At 51.4% G+C, this 19383-nt stretch overlaps 1 protein-coding gene across 1 annotated transcript in view; it reads right to left on the reverse strand.

Annotated features, from left to right (window-relative positions):
- Positions 1-260: 260 nt before the first annotated feature.
- The window catches only part of LOC133359900 (histone-lysine N-methyltransferase PRDM9-like), a 44673-nt gene continuing 25550 nt past the window's right edge, over positions 261-19383 (reverse strand). The window contains exons 6-12 of the mRNA XM_061578460.1: positions 18301-18377; positions 16309-16504; positions 15244-15375; positions 14284-14549; positions 12380-12447; positions 11424-11689; positions 261-3163 (exon numbers count right to left, since the gene is read on the reverse strand). Of these exons, the coding sequence (XP_061434444.1) occupies positions 2553-3163; positions 11424-11689; positions 12380-12447; positions 14284-14549; positions 15244-15375; positions 16309-16504; positions 18301-18377 (1616 nt within the window). The 3' untranslated portion in view covers positions 261-2552. The remainder of the gene's footprint in view (positions 3164-11423; positions 11690-12379; positions 12448-14283; positions 14550-15243; positions 15376-16308; positions 16505-18300; positions 18378-19383) is intronic.

The following is a 19383-nucleotide window of genomic DNA, read 5'->3' on the forward strand; positions in this document are numbered from 1 at the left end:
TAGGGTTATTATTACAGTTTTTCTGGTTGAAGCAATCAAAGTCGATGTAAAATTTCGATTTAAAGCTTTCGTGACTGCAGGGATTCATCTTCTTGGTTCTTTCGGTAGAGTCACGTTGAAGGGAAATAATAAAACAATAAAATTCTCACGACGTTTCGATTGCAACACAAGCAATCATCATCAGGAGTGAAAACCACAGCAATATTGTTTTTGTTGTTGTGGGTTTTCATAAACTGATGATTGCTTGTGTTGCAATCGAAACGTCGTGTTAATTTGATTCTTACATTTTTATTATTTTATTATTTCCCTTCTACGTGACTTTACCAAAAGAACCAAGAATACAGTAGATTTTTATTATTCATTTTACTTTTCCAGGTAAGGCCCCCACTGAGCTGTGTAGCAGCGACCTGGCTATCACAAATGACAGCAGCGCACCGAAGTGGCTTATCACGTGACATTTACAGCAGCCAAATACTCTGAACGCATGTTGAGATGTTAACTACCTCTCCTGGTATACAGGAGATCGTGTGTTTGATTCCGACCCTGACGCCTGCTGTATATTTTGAGTTTGCGCGTCTCTCTCTCTCTCTCTCCCCGTGGTCGTGTGGATTTTCTCCAGGTCCTCCGGTTTTCCCTCGACATTTAGAATCGAGATCACGCAATCAGAGTATTTGGCCGCTATAAATGTCCACACAATGATAAGCCACTTCGTTGAGCTTTCATTTGTGATGGCCAGGTGGTCGCGTCTGATAAAAGAGCTACTACGTATCCAGTTGGACCTTACTTGGTAGAATCCCAAGATAATGTTTGTTAGTTTAAGTATGTATATATATCATTTTAAACAGAATCACAAACTAACGCTCAACTTTCTTAAACGTGCAAGAGTCAACGCGCGCCACCACCGTGCGACATCACGCGAGCAACCGGGACGACGCAGAGAATCTCTCAACCCTTTCCCGCGTCCGAGACGTCTGCAGAGTTGCAGGGTCGGTGGGTGTCACCGTTCACGGGGTGGGTGTCACAAGGGTGGCACAGTCGGGTTTTTTACAATCGGGTTTAATTGTCTTTTTATATTAAACCCGATCATCTAAGATTGAGAGAAATCCGGTTTCATTGGTTCTAATTGCAGAACCGCACTTCTCAACGATGGGCTTCATCCATTCCAAGCTAAGGAACTCACTGGCGCCCACGATTGTGGAGAAGCTCGTGTTCATTAAGACCAACCTGCCCGCCGCATTCTACGACTACCCCGTGCCCGACGGCCCCGAGTACCATAGCAGCACCGACGAGGAAGCAGCCTAAGCCTATCAGAGTTTCGTATTCATTAAACCAGGTTTTAATTCCCCGAAATCGGGTTTAATTGTGTTAAAGAAAAAACCCGATGCCTGCAGCTGGAAAAATCGGGTTTTTTCCACCCATGGGGTGTCACCGTTCACGGGGTGGGGGTCACCGTTCACGGGGTGAGTGTCACCGTTCACGGGGTGGGTGTCACCGTTCACGGGGTGGGGGTCACAGGTCACGGGGTGGCTGTCACCGTTCACCGCAGCAGTGGCAGCAGCAGCAGCACTGCTGTTGTTGTTATAAAGACGTCGTTGCTCACCGCAGAGAAGCGTAGCGACACGACCGCCGCCACTCTGCGCTAGCCGGCGCGAAAACTGTGCCACACTCCCTGCCCCGCGTGGCCCTGTGGGAGCCTCGGTACCGATAATGTTGCTTTAGTTTTTACTGCGTTTTGTTATTCCGACGACGACGTTCACGCACGGCGCGCGGCGTCGTCGCGACGGCAAAGGGTGAAGTTCACGCTGGGAACATTTTCAACGGGGGAGGCAGCAACAACACGCAGGGTGATCCAAGTGCAGATGCCCCAATCATACCTACACCCCCCTCCCCCAACGCCCTCTCGGAATATTTTTTCAGACCGCAGGAATCCGATGAGCTATGAAGCTCTTCTTCGCAGATCTCCAGCCGTTCCACAGATGTCCTCTCCTAGCACCCCCACCCCACCTCCTCCCCGTAGCTTTCATCTCAGCGGCAAAGTGAATATCGCGCAAGCGATGGCTCGGGGCTACGGGACTGAGTGCACGGAGATTTGTGAGCGGATGCCACCTTCGTCATCGGCCGCGGTTCAGTCTACCGCTGGATGGGTATGTACTGTACGTACTGTACGTACGTCGCACGGGGCAGGGCTACGAGACGGCACGCGGTGCGCATGGAGACCGGCGGGAGACGTGCAGACTGGGGTGTCTGTAGGTGGATCGCCCTGCGGTGTCCCCCTCTAGGGTAACAACAGTGCAGCTCTGCACGGGAGACTCTGCACACTCACACACACAGGGACCCCCAGGTGATGGGGGTGGGGGGGGACACGTGCAGTGGTTGGGACCTAGAACTCCGCACTTGCAATCGAGGGGTGGCCGGGTCGGTTTAATCTCCCACCCCCCACAGAGTGTGAGGCAGGTGTAGGAGGATCCGTAGGTTTCCGTGTTCACATTCAAAATCAGTTTCAAGGGTGGCACAGCCTCGGCTAATCACGTGGCCTGTTGTTTAAAACTAATTCACAGCTCGGCGCAGTGCACGTTTTGCTCAGGATGGCTGACTTTTCTGTTTCCACGGGAAGGAGAAAATGCATCCTGGCCGGTGTGTGTTCTCTGGTGGCTGTGAAGATGTTGTAAATGTGCAAATGCCTTCTCACACACGGTGCACTTGAACGGCTTCTCTCCTGTGTGTGTTCTCTGGTGGCTGTGAAGATGTGATAGCTGTGCAAACGCCTTCTCACATACGGTGCACTTGAACGGCTTCTCTCCTGTGTGTGTTCTCTGATGCCTGTGAAAATGTGATAGATGTGCAAACGCCTTCTCACACACGGTGCACTTGAACGGCTTCTCTCCCGTGTGTGTTCTCTGGTGGCTATGAAGATATCCTAAATGTGCAAACGCCTTCTCACACACGGTGCACTTGAACGGCTTCTCTCCCGTGTGTGTTCTCTGGTGCATCTTCAAGCTACACTTGTAGTCTGTGCTGAATGAACATTGGTCACACTGATGACTTTTGTTACTGGGCTTAGTGGGGTGTTTCCTCTGCACGTGATGCTGTAGACTAGAGCGGCAGATGAACTGACGGTTGCAGACAGGACACGGCAGCCTTGTCACCTCCACACCCACTCCACCTGCGTCATCCCAGAGGCACAAGACACACGCGCACACACCAACACCGATACATGAACACTCTTGCACACGTGTGTGTGTACATACAAAGGTAAAGGTCCCCAACAGCCATATCAGACTGTTGGGCAAGTGCTGTTTGCGAGTACCTATGAAGGCCGGCATGGCACACGAGGGAGTAGGTGGCCAACACCAGGCCCGGCCGCCTTTGTCTCTCCAGTGGCGATGTTTCCACGTTTAAGCTAGGTACACATTTGAGGCTGAGTCAGCCTAGGGGAGGCCTAAATATTCACCACTGACGTTGGCCGTGAGTGGGAATCGAACTCAGGTGGCCGGGTTCGTAGTGCAGTGGGCTCCATTATATATACACACAAAGACGAAGAACCCCCGTATAGCCTGTATATACTTTTGGGACAAGTGCTGTTATCGGGCACCTACAGTGAGGGAAAAAAGTATTTGATCCCCTGCTGATTTTAAAAAATGCAAATCAATTTATAACATTTTTGACATGCGTTTTTCTGGATTTTTTGTTGTTGTTATTCTGTCTCTCACGGTTCAAATAAACCTACCATTAAAATTATAGACTGATCATTTCTTTGCCAGTGGGCAAACGTACAAAATCAGCAGGGGATCAAATCCTTTTTTCCCTCACTGTATGAAAGCCAGCATGGCACATGAGTGGGAGGGTGGCCAGCACCACACATGGCCGCCTTTGTCTCCCCAGTGGCGATGTTTACTACTACACACCACACCAGTTACTCATTTGCACCTTATCAGTGTGGGTGGTGCCTATCATCTCTGGTGAGTGGTGGCTATCATTTCTGGTGAGTGGTGGCTATCATCTGTTGTGAGTGGTGGCTATCATCTCTGGTGAGTGGTGGCTATCATCTCTGGTGAGTGGTGGCTATCATCTCTGGTGAGTGGTGGCTATCATCTCTGGTGAGTGGTGGCTATCATCTCTGGTGAGTGGATGCTATCATCTATGGGGAGTGGTGGCTATTATCTTTGGTGAGCAGTGGCTATCATCTCTGTTGAGTGGTGGCTATCATCTCTGGTGAGTGGTGGCTATCATCTCTGGTGAGTGGTGGCTATCATCTCTGGTTGAGTGGATGCTATCATCTATGGGGAGCGGTGGCTATTATCTTTGGTGAGCAGTGGCTATCATCTCTGTTGAGTGGTGGCTATCATCTCTGGTGAGTGGTGGCTATCATCTCTGGTGAGTGGTGGCTATCATCTCTGGTGAGTGGTGGCTATCGTCTCTGGTGAGTGGTGGCTATCATCTCTGGTGAGTGGTGGCTATCATCTCTGGTGAGTGGTGGCTATCATCTCTGGTGAGTGGTGGCTATCATCTCTGGTGAGTGGATGCTATCATCTATGGGGAGTGGTGGCTATTATCTTTGGTGAGCAGTGGCTATCATCTCTGTTGAGTGGTGGCTATCATCTCTAGTGAGTGGTGGCTATCGTCTCTGGTGAGTGGTGGCTATCATCTCTGGTGAGTGGTGGCTATCATCTCTGGTGAGTGGTGGCTATCATCTCTGGTGAGTGGATGCTATCATCTATGGGGAGTGGTGGCTATCATCTCCGGTGAGCGGTGGCTATCATCTCTGTTGAGTGGTGGCTATCATCTCTGGTGAGTGGTGGCTATCATCTCTGGTGAGTGGATGCTATCATCTATGGGGAGTGGTGGCTATTATCTTTGGTGAGCAGTGGCTATCATCTCTGTTGAGTGGTGGCTATCGTCTCTGGTGAGCGGTGGTTATCATCTCTGGTGAGTGGTGGCTATCATCTCTAGTGAGTGGTGCCTATCATCTCTGGTGAGTGGTGGCTATCATCTCTAGTGAGTGGTGGCTATCGTCTCTGGTGAGCGGTGGTTATCATCTCTGGTGAGTGGTGGCTATCATCTCTGGTGAGTGGTGGCTATCATCTCTAGTGAGTCGAGGCTATCATCTCTGGTGAGTGGTTGCTATCATCTCCGGTGAGCGGTGGCTATCATCTCTGGTGAGTGGTGGCTATCATCTCTGGTGAGTGGTGGCTATCATCTCTGGTGAGTGGATGCTATCATCTATGGGGAGTGGTGGCTATTATCTTTGGTGAGCAGTGGCTATCATCTCTGTTGAGTGGTGGCTATCATCTCTGGTGAGTGGTGGCTATCGTCTCTGGTGAGTGGTGGCTATCATCTATGGGGAGTGGTGGCTATCATCTCTGGTGAGTGGTGGCTATCATCTATGGGGAGTGGTGGCTATCATCTCTGGTGAGTGGTGGCTATCATCTCTGGTGAGTGGTGGCTATCATCTATGGGGAGTGGTGGCTATTATCTTGGTGAGCAGTGGCTATCATCTCTGTTGAGTGGTGGCTATCATCTCTGGTGAGTGGTGGCTATCGTCTCTGGTGAGTGGTGGCTATCATCTCTGGTGAGTGGATGCTATCATCTATGGGGAGTGGTGGCTATTATCTTTGGTGAGCAGTGGCTATCATCTCTGGTGAGTGGTTGCTATCATCTCTAATGAGTCGAGGCTATCATCTCTGGTGAGTGGTTGCTATCATCTCCGGTGAGCGGTGGCTATCATCTCTGGTGAGTGGTGGCTATCATCTCTGGTGAGTGGTGGCTATCATCTCTGGTGAGTGGATGCTATCATCTATGGGGAGTGGTGGCTATTATCTTTGGTGAGCAGTGGCTATCATCTCTGTTGAGTGGTGGCTATCGTCTCTGGTGAGCGGTGGTTATCATCTCTGGTGAGTGGTGGCTATCATCTCTAGTGAGTGGTGCCTATCATCTCTGGTGAGTGGTGGCTATCATCTCTAGTGAGTGGTGGCTATCGTCTCTGGTGAGCGGTGGTTATCATCTCTGGTGAGTGGTGGCTATCATCTCTGGTGAGTGGTGGCTATCATCTCTGGTGAGTGGTGGCTATCATCTCTGGTGAGTGGTGGCTATCATCTCTGGTGAGTGGAGGCTATCATCGCTGGTGAGTGGTGGCTATCATCTCTGGTGAGTGGTGGCTATCATCTCTGGTGAGTGGTGGCTATCATCTCTGGTGAGTGGATGCTATCATCTATGGGGAGTGGTGGCTATTATCTTTGGTGAGCAGTGGCTATCATCTCTGTTGAGTGGTGGCTATCATCTCTGGTGAGTGGTGGCTATCGTCTCTGGTGAGTGGTGGCTATCATCTATGGGGAGTGGTGGCTATCATCTCTGGTGAGTGGTGGCTATCATCTATGGGGAGTGGTGGCTATCATCTCTGGTGAGTGGTGGCTATCATCTCTGGTGAGTGGTGGCTATCATCTCTGGTGAGTGGTGGCTATCATCTCTGGTGAGTGGTGGCTATCATCTCTGGTGAGTGGTGGCTATCATCTCTGGTGAGTGGTGGCTATCATCTCTGGTGAGTGGTGGCTATCATCTCTGGTGAGTGGATGCTATCATCTATGGGGAGTGGTGGCTATTATCTTTGGTGAGCAGTGGCTATCATCTCTGTTGAGTGGTGGCTATCATCTCTGGTGAGTGGTGGCTATCATCTCTGGTGAGTGGTGGCTATCATCTCTGGTGAGTGGATGCTATCATCTATGGGGAGCGGTGGCTATTATCTTTGGTGAGCAGTGGCTATCATCTCTGTTGAGTGGTGGCTATCATCTCTGGTGAGTGGTGGCTATCATCTCTGGTGAGTGGTGGCTATCATCTCTGGTGAGTGGTGGCTATCGTCTCTGGTGAGTGGTGGCTATCATATCTGGTGAGTGGTGGCTATCATCTCTGGTGAGTGGTGGCTATCATCTCTGGTGAGTGGTGGCTATCATCTCTGGTGAGTGGATGCTATCATCTATGGGGAGTGGTGGCTATTATCTTTGGTGAGCAGTGGCTATCATCTCTGTTGAGTGGTGGCTATCATCTCTAGTGAGTGGTGGCTATCGTCTCTGGTGAGTGGTGGCTATCATCTCTGGTGAGTGGTGGCTATCATCTCTGGTGAGTGGTGGCTATCATCTCTGGTGAGTGGATGCTATCATCTATGGGGAGTGGTGGCTATTATCTTTGGTGAGCAGTGGCTATCATCTCTGTTGAGTGGTGGCTATCATCTCTGGTGAGTGGTGGCTATCATCTCTGGTGAGTGGATGCTATCATCTATGGGGAGTGGTGGCTATTATCTTTGGTGAGCAGTGGCTATCATCTCTGTTGAGTGGTGGCTATCGTCTCTGGTGAGCGGTGGTTATCATCTCTGGTGAGTGGTGGCTATCATCTCTAGTGAGTGGTGCCTATCATCTCTGGTGAGTGGTGGCTATCATCTCTAGTGAGTGGTGGCTATCGTCTCTGGTGAGCGGTGGTTATCATCTCTGGTGAGTGGTGGCTATCATCTCTAGTGAGTGGTGCCTATCATCTCTGGTGAGTGGTGGCTATCATCTCTGGTGAGTGGTGGCTATCATCTCTGGTGAGTGGTGGCTATCATCTCTGGTGAGTGGTGGCTATCATCTCTGGTGAGTGGTGGCTATCATCTCTGGTGAGTGGAGGCTATCATCGCTGGTGAGTGGTGGCTATCATCTCTGGTGAGTGGTGGCTATCATCTCTGGTGAGTGGTGGCTATCATCTCTGGTGAGTGGATGCTATCATCTATGGGGAGTGGTGGCTATTATCTTTGGTGAGCAGTGGCTATCATCTCTGTTGAGTGGTGGCTATCATCTCTGGTGAGTGGTGGCTATCGTCTCTGGTGAGTGGTGGCTATCATCTATGGGGAGTGGTGGCTATCATCTCTGGTGAGTGGTGGCTATCATCTATGGGGAGTGGTGGCTATCATCTCTGGTGAGTGGTGGCTATCATCTCTGGTGAGTGGTGGCTATCATCTCTGGTGAGTGGTGGCTATCATCTATGGGGAGTGGTGGCTATTATCTTTGGTGAGCAGTGGCTATCATCTCTGTTGAGTGGTGGCTATCGTCTCTGGTGAGTGGTGGCTATCATCTCTGGTGAGTGGATGCTATCATCTATGGGGAGTGGTGGCTATTATCTTTGGTGAGCAGTGGCTATCATCTCTGGTGAGTGGTGGCTATCGTCTCTGGTGAGTGGTGGCTATCATCTCTGGTGAGTGGATGCTATCATCTATGGGGAGTGGTGGCTATTATCTTTGGTGAGCAGTGGCTATCATCTCTGTTGAGTGGTGGCTATCATCTCTGGTGAGTGGTGGCTATCATCTCTGGTGAGTGGATGCTATCATCTATGGGGAGTGGTGGCTATTATCTTTGGTGAGCAGTGGCTATCATCTCTGTTGAGTGGTGGCTATCGTCTCTGTTGAGCGGTGGTTATCATCTCTGGTGAGTGGTGGCTATCATCTCTAGTGAGTGGTGCCTATCATCTCTGGTGAGTGGTGGCTATCATCTCTGGTGAGCGGTGGTTATCATCTCTGGTGAGCGGTGGCTATCATCTCTGGTGAGTGATGGCTTTCATCTCTGGTGAGTGGTGGCTATCATCTCTGGAGAGTGGTGGCTATCATCTCTAGTGAGTGGAGGCTATCATCTCTGGTGAGTGGTGGCTATCATCTCTGGTGAGTGGTTGCTATCATCTCTAGTGAGTCGAGGCTATCATCTCTGGTGAGTGGTTGCTATCATCTCCGGTGAGCGGTGGCTATCATCTCTGTTGAGTGGTGGCTATCATCTCTGGTGAGTGGTGGCTATCATCTCTGGTGAGTGGATGCTATCATCTATGGGGAGTGGTGGCTATTATCTTTGGTGAGCAGTGGCTATCATCTCTGTTGAGTGGTGGCTATCATCTCTGGTGAGTGGTGGCTATCGTCTCTGGTGAGTGGTGGCTATCATCTATGGGGAGTGGTGGCTATCATCTCTGGTGAGTGGTGGCTATCATCTATGGGGAGTGGTGGCTATCATCTCTGGTGAGTGGTGGCTATCATCTCTGGTGAGTGGTGGCTATCATCTATGGGGAGTGGTGGCTATTATCTTTGGTGAGCAGTGGCTATCATCTCTGTTGAGTGGTGGCTATCATCTCTGGTGAGTGGTGGCTATCGTCTCTGGTGAGTGGTGGCTATCATCTCTGGTGAGTGGATGCTATCATCTATGGGGAGTGGTGGCTATTATCTTTGGTGAGCAGTGGCTATCATCTCTGGTGAGTGGTTGCTATCATCTCTAATGAGTCGAGGCTATCATCTCTGGTGAGTGGTTGCTATCATCTCCGGTGAGCGGTGGCTATCATCTCTGGTGAGTGGTGGCTATCATCTCTGGTGAGTGGTGGCTATCATCTCTGGTGAGTGGATGCTATCATCTATGGGGAGTGGTGGCTATTATCTTTGGTGAGCAGTGGCTATCATCTCTGTTGAGTGGTGGCTATCATCTCTGGTGAGTGGTGGCTATCGTCTCTGGTGAGTGGTGGCTATCATCTATGGGGAGTGGTGGCTATCATCTCTGGTGAGTGGTGGCTATCATCTATGGGGAGTGGTGGCTATCATCTCTGGTGAGTGGTGGCTATCATCTCTGGTGAGTGGTGGCTATCATCTATGGGGAGTGGTGGCTATTATCTTTGGTGAGCAGTGGCTATCATCTCTGTTGAGTGGTGGCTATCATCTCTGGTGAGTGGTGGCTATCGTCTCTGGTGAGTGGTGGCTATCATCTCTGGTGAGTGGATGCTAACATCTATGGGGAGTGGTGGCTATTATCTTTGGTGAGCAGTGGCTATCATCTCTGTTGAGTGGTGGCTATCATCTCTGGTGAGTGGTGGCTATCATCTCTGGTGAGTGGATGCTATCATCTATGGGGAGTGGTGGCTATTATCTTTGGTGAGCAGTGGCTATCATCTCTGTTGAGTGGTGGCTATCTTCTCTGTTGAGCGGTGGTTATCATCTCTGGTGAGTGGTGGCTATCATCTCTAGTGAGTGGTGCCTATCATCTCTGGTGAGTGGTGGCTATCATCTCTGGTGAGCGGTGGTTATCATCTCTGGTGAGCGGTGGCTATCATCTCTGGTGAGTGATGGCTTTCATCTCTGGTGAGTGGTGGCTATCATCTCTGGTGAGTGGTGGCTATCATCTCTAGTGAGTGGAGGCTATCATCTCTGGTGAGTGGTGGCTATCATCTCTGGTGAGTGGTTGCTATCATCTCTAGTGAGTCGAGGCTATCATCTCTGGTGAGTGGTTGCTATCATCTCCGGTGAGCGGTGGCTATCATCTCTGGTGAGTGGTGGCTATCATCTCTGGTGAGTGGTGGCTATCATCTCTGGTGAGTGGATGCTATCATCTATGGGGAGTGGTGGCTATTATCTTTGGTGAGCAGTGGCTATCATCTCTGTTGAGTGGTGGCTATCATCTCTGGTGAGTGGTGGCTATCGTCTCTGGTGAGTGGTGGCTATCATCTATGGGGAGTGGTGGCTATCATCTCTGGTGAGTGGTGGCTATCATCTATGGGGAGTGGTGGCTATCATCTCTGGTGAGTGGTGGCTATCATCTCTGGTGAGTGGTGGCTATCATCTATGGGGAGTGGTGGCTATTATCTTTGGTGAGCAGTGGCTATCATCTCTGTTGAGTGGTGGCTATCATCTCTGGTGAGTGGTGGCTATCGTCTCTGGTGAGTGGTGGCTATCATCTCTGGTGAGTGGATGCTATCATCTATGGGGAGTGGTGGCTATTATCTTTGGTGAGCAGTGGCTATCATCTCTGGTGAGTGGTTGCTATCATCTCTAATGAGTCGAGGCTATCATCTCTGGTGAGTGGTTGCTATCATCTCCGGTGAGCGGTGGCTATCATCTCTGGTGAGTGGTGGCTATCATCTCTGGTGAGTGGTGGCTATCATCTCTGGTGAGTGGATGCTATCATCTATGGGGAGTGGTGGCTATTATCTTTGGTGAGCAGTGGCTATCATCTCTGTTGAGTGGTGGCTATCATCTCTGGTGAGTGGTGGCTATCGTCTCTGGTGAGTGGTGGCTATCATCTATGGGGAGTGGTGGCTATCATCTCTGGTGAGTGGTGGCTATCATCTATGGGGAGTGGTGGCTATCATCTCTGGTGAGTGGTGGCTATCATCTCTGGTGAGTGGTGGCAATCATCTCTGGTGAGTGGTGGCTATTATCTTTGGTGAGCAGTGGCTATCATCTCTGGTGAGTGGTGGCTATAATCTGTGGTGAGTGGTGGCTATCGTCTCTGGTGAGTGGTGGCTATCATCTCTGGTGAGTGGTGGCTATAATCTCTGGTGAGTGGTGGCTAATCATCTCTGGTGAGTGGTGGCTATCATCTCTGGTGAGTGGTGGCTATAGTCTGGTGAGCAGTGGCGAGTCTCTGGTGAGCGGTGCTCACAGTGTTCCTCGCTTGGTGGAGGCTGCACGGGCTGCAGGTCTCTGGCGGTGGCCCTGGGAGCCATCTCGTTGCTGCTGCTCCTGCTGCGGCGTCGCGAGGGCCCGGCCTCGCAGGCGATGCCCAGCTCCTGGGCGAACTCCTCGCCGTACCAGACCAGCAGCTCAGAGCCGGGCCCCACGGCACGGAATGTGCGGTAGTAAATCTGCCCCCGGTGCTGGAAGGCCACCAGGTTCTGCTCCTGCTCATTCCTCGCGCAGTTGACGAACCTGCGCGGGCAGACGCGGGGGCGGGGTGGGCGCCGTTAGCGAGCGCCTATTAAGGGCCGGCACTGGGCGCTACGTGGGGGTGGTGTGGCTGGAACCACGCTCCGTACCGGGTGCTCATTTGATGCCGAGTCGACCAAGGGGAGGCCCAGGGTTGGTCTCTGTGTGTAGTGGTTCTGGTCTCTTTAGTGGTTCTGGTCTCTGTGTGTGGTGGTTCTGGTTTCTGTGTGTAGTGGTTCTGGTCTCTGTGTGTAGTGGTTTTGGTCTCTGTGTGTGGTGGTTCTGGTCTCTGTGTGTGGTGGTTCTGGTCTCTGTGTGTGGTGGTTCTGGTCTCTGTGTGTGGTGGTTCTGGTCTCTGAGTGTAGTGGTTCTGGTCTCTGTGTGTGGTGGTTCTGGTCTCTGTGTGTGGTGGTTCTGGTCTCTGTGTGTGGTGGTTCTGGTCTCTGTGTGTGGTGGTTCTGGTCTCTGTGTGTGGTGGTTCTGGTCTCTGAGTGTAGTGGTTCTGGTCTCTGTGTGCAGTGGTTCTGGTTTCTGTGTGTAGTGGTTCTGGTCTCTGTGTGTGGTGGTTCTGGTCTCTGTGTGTGGTGGTTCTGGTCTCTGTGTGTAGTGGTTCTGGTCTCTGTGTGTGGTGGTTCTGGTCTCTGTGTGTAGTGGTTCTGATCTCTGTGTTGTGGTCCTTAAGACAAAAATCACCTCATCCAGTTTGACTTAGATTCATCCTGAGCATCAACATATTCACGATCCTTTTTGTTTTTGTAAATCTGAAACACACACGCACACGAGCAGATCCACGGATAATTAACGTGAGTTGGACTGTAAGTTGAACTTCTTTCGCACCGTACTTAGCCAACCATGCTGATCGGAGGTGCGGGAGAAGGACAACAAACTAAACACCAAAATCAGTTCTATAGAAATGCGTTTTCAACCTACAAGATTTAAAAGTGCATAGCTCCCAGTGGCTTCCTAACATTGGAAGGAAGAACCTTCCAGACGGCCGCAGAAGTGCATCTGTAAGCGCCACGCCATGCGGTGACCACCGTCTTTGCTGTGTGTTACAAGTTGAAATTAGAATTACGTAAATTTTTGGGTCTCTCTGTGATTCTGGGGGTCTCTCTGAAATTCTTTGGGTGAGTCTCTAGGTCTCTGTACGAGTCTATGGGTTTCTATGCGAGTCTCTGGGTCTCTGTGCAAGTCTCTATGGTCTCTGTGTGAGTCTGTGGGTCTCTCGGTGCGATTCTCTGGGTCTCTGTGCGAGTCTGTGGGTGACTGTGTGGGGCTCTGGGTCTCTGTGCGAATCTCTGGGTCTCTGTGTGAGACTGTGGGTCTCTCTGTGCGATTCTCTGAGCCTCTATGTGAGTATCTGGGTCTCTCTGTGCCAGTCTCTGGGTCTCTGTGTGAGTCTGTGTGTCCCACTGTGAGTCTCTGGGTCTCTGTGCAAAGTCTCTGGGTCTCTCTATGCGAGTCTCTGGGTCTCTGTGTGAGTCTGTGGGTGACTGTGTGAAGCTATGGGTCTCTGTGCGAGTCTATGGGTCTGTGTGTGAATCTATGGGTCTCTGTGCGAGTCTATGGGTCTCTGTGCGAGTCTATGGGTTTCTGTGCGAGTCTATGGGTCTATGTGCGAGTCTATGTGTCTCTGTGTGAGTCTATGGGTATCTGTGAGCATGAACAGAGTTTGCGTGATGATGGTTTATGCTTCTTGACGAGATCAGCGGCGAGGTATCATGGTTTATTTGTGTGTAAGGAGTGCGTGAGGCAGAACCACTTGTCTGTGGTTCCTCCTCGCGCATTGAAGTTGTTCTGTCCTTGCGAGCGAGCGGCTACTGTGGGTTACAAGTTTAACTCGTAATTACGTTAATTTTTTGGGTCTCTCTGTGAGTCTGTGGGTCCCTCTGTGAGTCACTGAGTCTCTGTGCAAGTCTCTAAGGCTCTGTGCGAGTCTCTGGGTCTCTGTGTGAGACTGTGGGTCTCTGTGCGATTCTCTGGGTCTCTGTGCGAGTCTCTGTGCGAGTCTCTGGGTCTCTCTGTGAGTCTGTGGGTCTCTGTGCGATTCTCTGAGCCTATGTGTGAGTATCTGGGTCTCTCTGTGCGAGTCTCTGGGTCTCTGTGTGAGTCTGTGTGTCCCACTGTGAGTCTCTGGGTCTCTGTTCAAGTCTCTAGGTCTCTGTGCAAGTATGTGGGTCTCTCTATGCGAGTCTCTGGGTCTCTGTGCAAAGTCTCTGGGTCTCTCTGTGAGTCTGTGGGTTTCTCTGTGCAAAGTCTCTGGGTCTCTGTGTGAGTCTGTGGATGACTGTGTGAGTCTCTGGGTCTCTGTGCGAGTCTCTGGGTTTCTCTGTGCAAAGTCTCTGGGTCTCTGTGTGAGTCTGTGGATGACTGTGTGAGTCTCTGGGTCTCTCTGTGCAAAGTCTCTGGGTCTCTGTGTGAGTCTGTGGGTGACTGTGTGAGTATCTGGGTCTCTCTGTGCCAGTCTCTGCGTATCTGTGTGAGTCTGTGGGTTTCTCTGTATCTCCTTCACGAGCCTCCTCTCCACACACACGATGATGATGTAGGAATAGGAGGAGGCTGCAGCAGTGGCAGTGGCAGCAGCAGCAGCAGCTCACCAGCCAGCAGTACTCGCTCACGGGGTTCTCCTCAGACACCTCTCCCTGGTAGGGCCCAAACATCACCCCCTTGGGCAGCTTCTTCCTGTTGCTCCACACCCCGAGGCCAGCGCCGGCGATGGAGGAGGCGCCGACGGTGAGGCCCTGGGGCAGGCTGAGCCGAGCCCTGTTGGCCACTCCCGGGGCCACGGCCGCGTCCGCGATGAACTCTGGCGGGCCGTGCACGGAGCACTCCCCCAGGTAGAAATCCCTGCACAGCTCGCAGACTGAGAGCCACAGCAGCAGCAGCGGGAGGAGGGCGAACCGCAGTAGCAACAGCAGCAGCAGCAGTGGCACTGTGAGAGAGTGAGAGGGTGAGGAGCGCTCCAGACAGATGCCTCCCTCCCTCCCTCTCTGCATGGGGAACTTCTTTAGCTCGCTCATCGGAGATGTAAACCCTGTCACCTTCCCTGCATCCCTCCCTGCATCCCTGAGTGAGGGAGCAAAAGAGAGAGAGGTAAGTGAGAGTGTGAGAAAGGGAGCGTGTGAGAGGGAGGGAAAGGGGGCAAGAGTGAGAGGGAGCAAGTGGAATATATCGAGTGAGAGTGCGGGAGCAATAGAGAGAGATGGGTGAGAGTGTGACAAACTGATGGGTGAGAGTGTGACATTCTAGATTTGAAGCTTTCGTGACTGCAAGGATTCATACTCTTAGTTCTTTCGGTAAAGTCACGTAGGTAAAAAATGAAATTAAAATTAATAAAATAAATAATAAAATAATGCACCAAATCTGGCTGTGACGGTCCCACCTGATGACGGAGACTTGTGTTGCCTCCGAAACGTCGTGATTTTTATTTTATTTTTATAAATTTTTATTTCATTTTTTACTTACGTGACTTTACCGAAAGAACTAAGAGTATGAGAGTGTGACAAACTGACATTGTGAGAAAGTGAGAGAGAGGTAGGGGGAGCAGGGGGTCTCACAGAAGAAGTCGTCGTCCTGGGGCTCCTCCACCTCTGTGTAGACTTTCCTCTCGCGCGGGCGCAGGCCGTAGCGAGAGCGAGCGCTGCGCGACACCGCCACAGCCTGGGCGGAGGCCGGCGGCACGGAGGAGCCTGCAGGCAAACACGGCGAGATGTTGACTACCTCTCGTGGTATACGGGAGGTCGCAGATTCCATCCCGACCCTGACGAAGCCTGCTGTATATTTGGAGTCTGCGTGTCTCTCTCTCCTCTGTGGCGAGATGTTAACTCCCTCGCATAGTCTACAGGAGGTCGTGGGTGCGATCCCGACCCTGACGACCCACGCTGTATATTTGGAGTTTGCGTGTTGAACCTCCCCGTGGTTGCCTGGATTTTTCTCCGGGTCCTCCGGTTTTTCCCCTCGACATTTAGAATCAATGTCACGTGTTGAGAGTATTTGGCTGCTGTAAATGTCCACGTAATGATGATGATGACAAGTCACTTCGTTGAGCTCTCATTTGTGATAGCCAGGTCGCTTCTGAAAAACAGTTACACAGCTCAGTGGGGCTTACCCTGGTAAAATAAACATCGTTTAGTTCATAGGCTGCATCAGTACCAGCAGCAGCCCTGACAGGAGCACATGTAGCAGTAGCATCAACAGCAGTGGCGACTTCCATCAGCAGCAACAGAAGATTGCGGAGTTCCGGTGAGAATAGAGGGGAGTGTGGAGTTCCGGTGAGAATAGAGGGGAGTGTGGAGTTCCGGTGAGAATAGAGGGGAGTGTGGAGTTCCGGAGAATAGAGGGGAGTGTGGAGTTCCGGTGAGAATAGAGGGGAGTGTGGAGTTCCGGTGAGAATAGAAGGGAGTGTGGAGTTCCGGTGGGAATAGAGGGGAGTGTGGAGTTCCGGTGAGAATAGAGGGGAGTGTGGAGTTCCGGTGAGAATAGAGGGGAGTGTGGAGTTCCGGTGAGAATAGAGGGGAGTGTAGAGTTCCGGTGGGAATAGAGGGGAGTGTGGAGTTCCGGTGAGAATAGAGGGGAGCGTGGAGTTGCGGTGTGAATAGAAATCACCGCTGCAAGCTACGCACCTCCACGTATCCTCTGGAGCGCCACCCTCAGGGCCTCCTTGCAGGCGGTGGCTCTGCGCTCCAGCCTGAACATCGCCATCCTGGCCTTGTGCACCTCCCTCAGCTCAAATCCCCTGAACTCCTCCTCCTGCTGCTGCTCATCCTCCTCCACGCCCTGCAAGATGCTCCACACGTACTCCAGGGCTTCCGCTTTAGTCTGAGCGGAGGGGGCGGTGGGGTGAGGGGGCGGAGGGGGTGTGGGGGGCGGAGTTGGTGCGGTGACCAGCGGTGGCTAGGAGATGTTAACTCCCTCGCCTGGTACGCAGGAGGTCGCGGGTTCCATCTCGAGCCTGACACCTCATCGGATTCCTCCAGTACAATACATATTCTAATTCTGATATTCTGATTCTGTAAATCTGATTCCATACATCAAGCAGAACCATGCCGTCATGCTGAACCTCGGTGGGTATGGCAGGCCAAGCCTCTTCACAACTAAACTAATTAATAAACTAATTATAATAATAAGCCCAAACGTTGTACCAGAGTGCCATGCAGGGGGGGCATGGTGGCTAGGAGATGTTAACAACCTCTCCTTGTACGCAGGAGGTCATGGGTTCGATCCTGACCCTGACGCCTGCTGCTGTATATTTGGAGTCTTCGTCTTTTTTTTCTCTCTCCCCGTGGTGAGGCGAGTTAGGGGAGGCACAGCCTCACCTGTTATACTCCAATGGAAATAGCTGTTACGAAAAGTACAAAGTAAAAAGTTAACCCATAAAAACAAAGTTTTTCACTATAAATCCTTTATATGCATGGCGGCTAGAGTCCTCTCGTCCTCTGGTTTGAGATGGCTGCCACCTATGGGTCAGATGATTGCCTGCCACCATTAAGCAATTGGTAATTAAATATAAAAAAAAATTCCTAAAAAGTGTAAAGTTATGGAAAAAAATTTTCACGAAAATAAATTGTCACGCGCAACGAGTCTGTGTGCAAAATGTCAGCTCGATTGGATCACGGGAAGTGGGTTAAAAAACGACCGAAAGATTTGCACGGTCGTAAGCGCGCAAGCAAGCAAGCAAGTGAACTTAATATAAAGGATTAAAAAATTTAGATTTTTCCACTGATCTGTGTTACGTCATTTCTGTACGATTCCAACCATTTTGATAGTCAAAATCGCCAAATTTGCGGCGCTCCGCTGCAAATACAGGGAGACGAGAGGTGAGGCAGCGACAAGCTCAGCCTCCCCTCTGATTGCGCAACCCCTCAGAAACTGGATGGAGCGCGGGCAATAAGCGCGTGCCTGTTACTATCTGTCTGTAATGATTGGAATTATACAGAAATTACATTTATAACACAAATCAGTGGAACATTTTTTTCACTTTCGTAAGGGGCCGTCCATAAATGACGTCACGCACCTGGGGGGGAGGGGGGGTCAGACGTTTGTGACGATGTGTGACGAGGGGGGGGGGGGGTTGAGAAATGGACGTCACATCAAAATGCACAACTTTAAATAAATATAGACAACACGTTCTACTTAATTATTTCGACTTTTAAATAAATGTTTTCTCCTACAACATCAGAGTGCAGCGCCACATTAAATACGCACTACAATGACAATAGTTTAAAGCGATTTGAAGCATGTTTTTTTTTTTTGGGGGTGGGGGCAGAGCTTTGTGACGTCATATTTGAGGGGGGGTCTGACTTTTTGTGACGCTGTGTGACGAGGGGGGGAGGGGGTCAAAAATCGTCAAAAATCACGTGACGTCATTTATGGACGGCCCCTAACAGCTATTTTCATTGGAGTATATGACAGGTGAGGCTCTGCCTCGCCTGCCTCCCCTGACTGCACGTCCCTGGTATAGCAGTGTCTAGTAGTATGTATGTACGTTGGATTTCTTTGTCACCGTACGTAGCCAACCTCGCTAATGGGAGGTGCGGGGGAAGGACAACAAACTAAAGACAACAGCAGCAGCAGCAGATGTAACGAGAGGAGTGCCGTGCGCTGTGCACAGAGACCTTGCGCTTGCTGGGAGCTGCCCTCGCGTGAGACTCTCCCACGGTGGCCCAGCGTGAAGCAGCCCCCTTGCCTCCTCCTGCGTGAACACACGCACACACGTGAACACACGCACACACGTGAACACACGCACACACGTGTGAACACACGGACACGCATGAACATATGCAAGGACAAAGCTCCCCCGTATAGCCTTAACAGACTGTAGGGGCAAGTGCTGTTAGTGAGCACCTATGAAGGCCAGAACGGTACACGAGGGGGTGGGTGGCCAGCACCACGCCCGACCGTCTTTGTCTCCCCAGTGGTGATGTTTACACACCGCACCAGGTACTCAGTTGAGGCTGAGCCGACATAGGGGAGGCCCAGGACCGGTTCAAATAATCGTCACTGGTGTTGACCGTGAGCGGGAATCGAACCCGGGTCGCCGGGTTCATAGCGCAGCGCGCTAACCGCTACACTACCGCTCCCCATATGCACACGCGTTAACACACGCACACACGTGTGAACACACGGAAATGCATTAACACACACACACACACACACGTGTGAACACACCCACACGCGTATTTATGCATGCAAACATTTACTCACTCACATATTTACCAAAAAGTCAATGATCTCCCCTGTGCCGCCTTAACAGACTGTTGTCACAGGACAGAACCAGGTGCCATGCCATGGGTTGACTGTTGTGCCAGGCTAGGTGCAGGTCACGAGACGGACTCTGCAGGTGCCATAGGTTTACTTAGATGACTGCCAGATGCACCACCTGTGCCCGCGACTGTGCCAACTCGGTCCACAATTAAAAATATGCCCCGTGTAGCCTTCACAGACTGTTGCGGTCAAGTGCTGTCAGCAAGCAGCATCTACGAAGGCCAGCACGGCACACGGGGGGATGGGCAGCTAGCAACACGCCCGACCGTCTTTGTCTCCCCGGTTGTGATGTTTACTACACACCACTGCACCGGGTACTCATTTTGACGCTGAGTCAACCTAGGGGAGGCTCAGGACCGGTTCGGATCGTCGTCACTGGTGTTGGCCGTGAGCGGGCATTTAACTTGGTTCCGCTGGTGATTACAACCAGCTTC

Source organism: Lethenteron reissneri, chromosome 66, assembly GCF_015708825.2.
Source record: "Lethenteron reissneri isolate LAM-NWPU_2019-01 chromosome 66, ASM1570882v1, whole genome shotgun sequence".
NCBI classification, from domain to species: Eukaryota; Metazoa; Chordata; class Hyperoartia; order Petromyzontiformes; family Petromyzontidae; genus Lethenteron; species Lethenteron reissneri.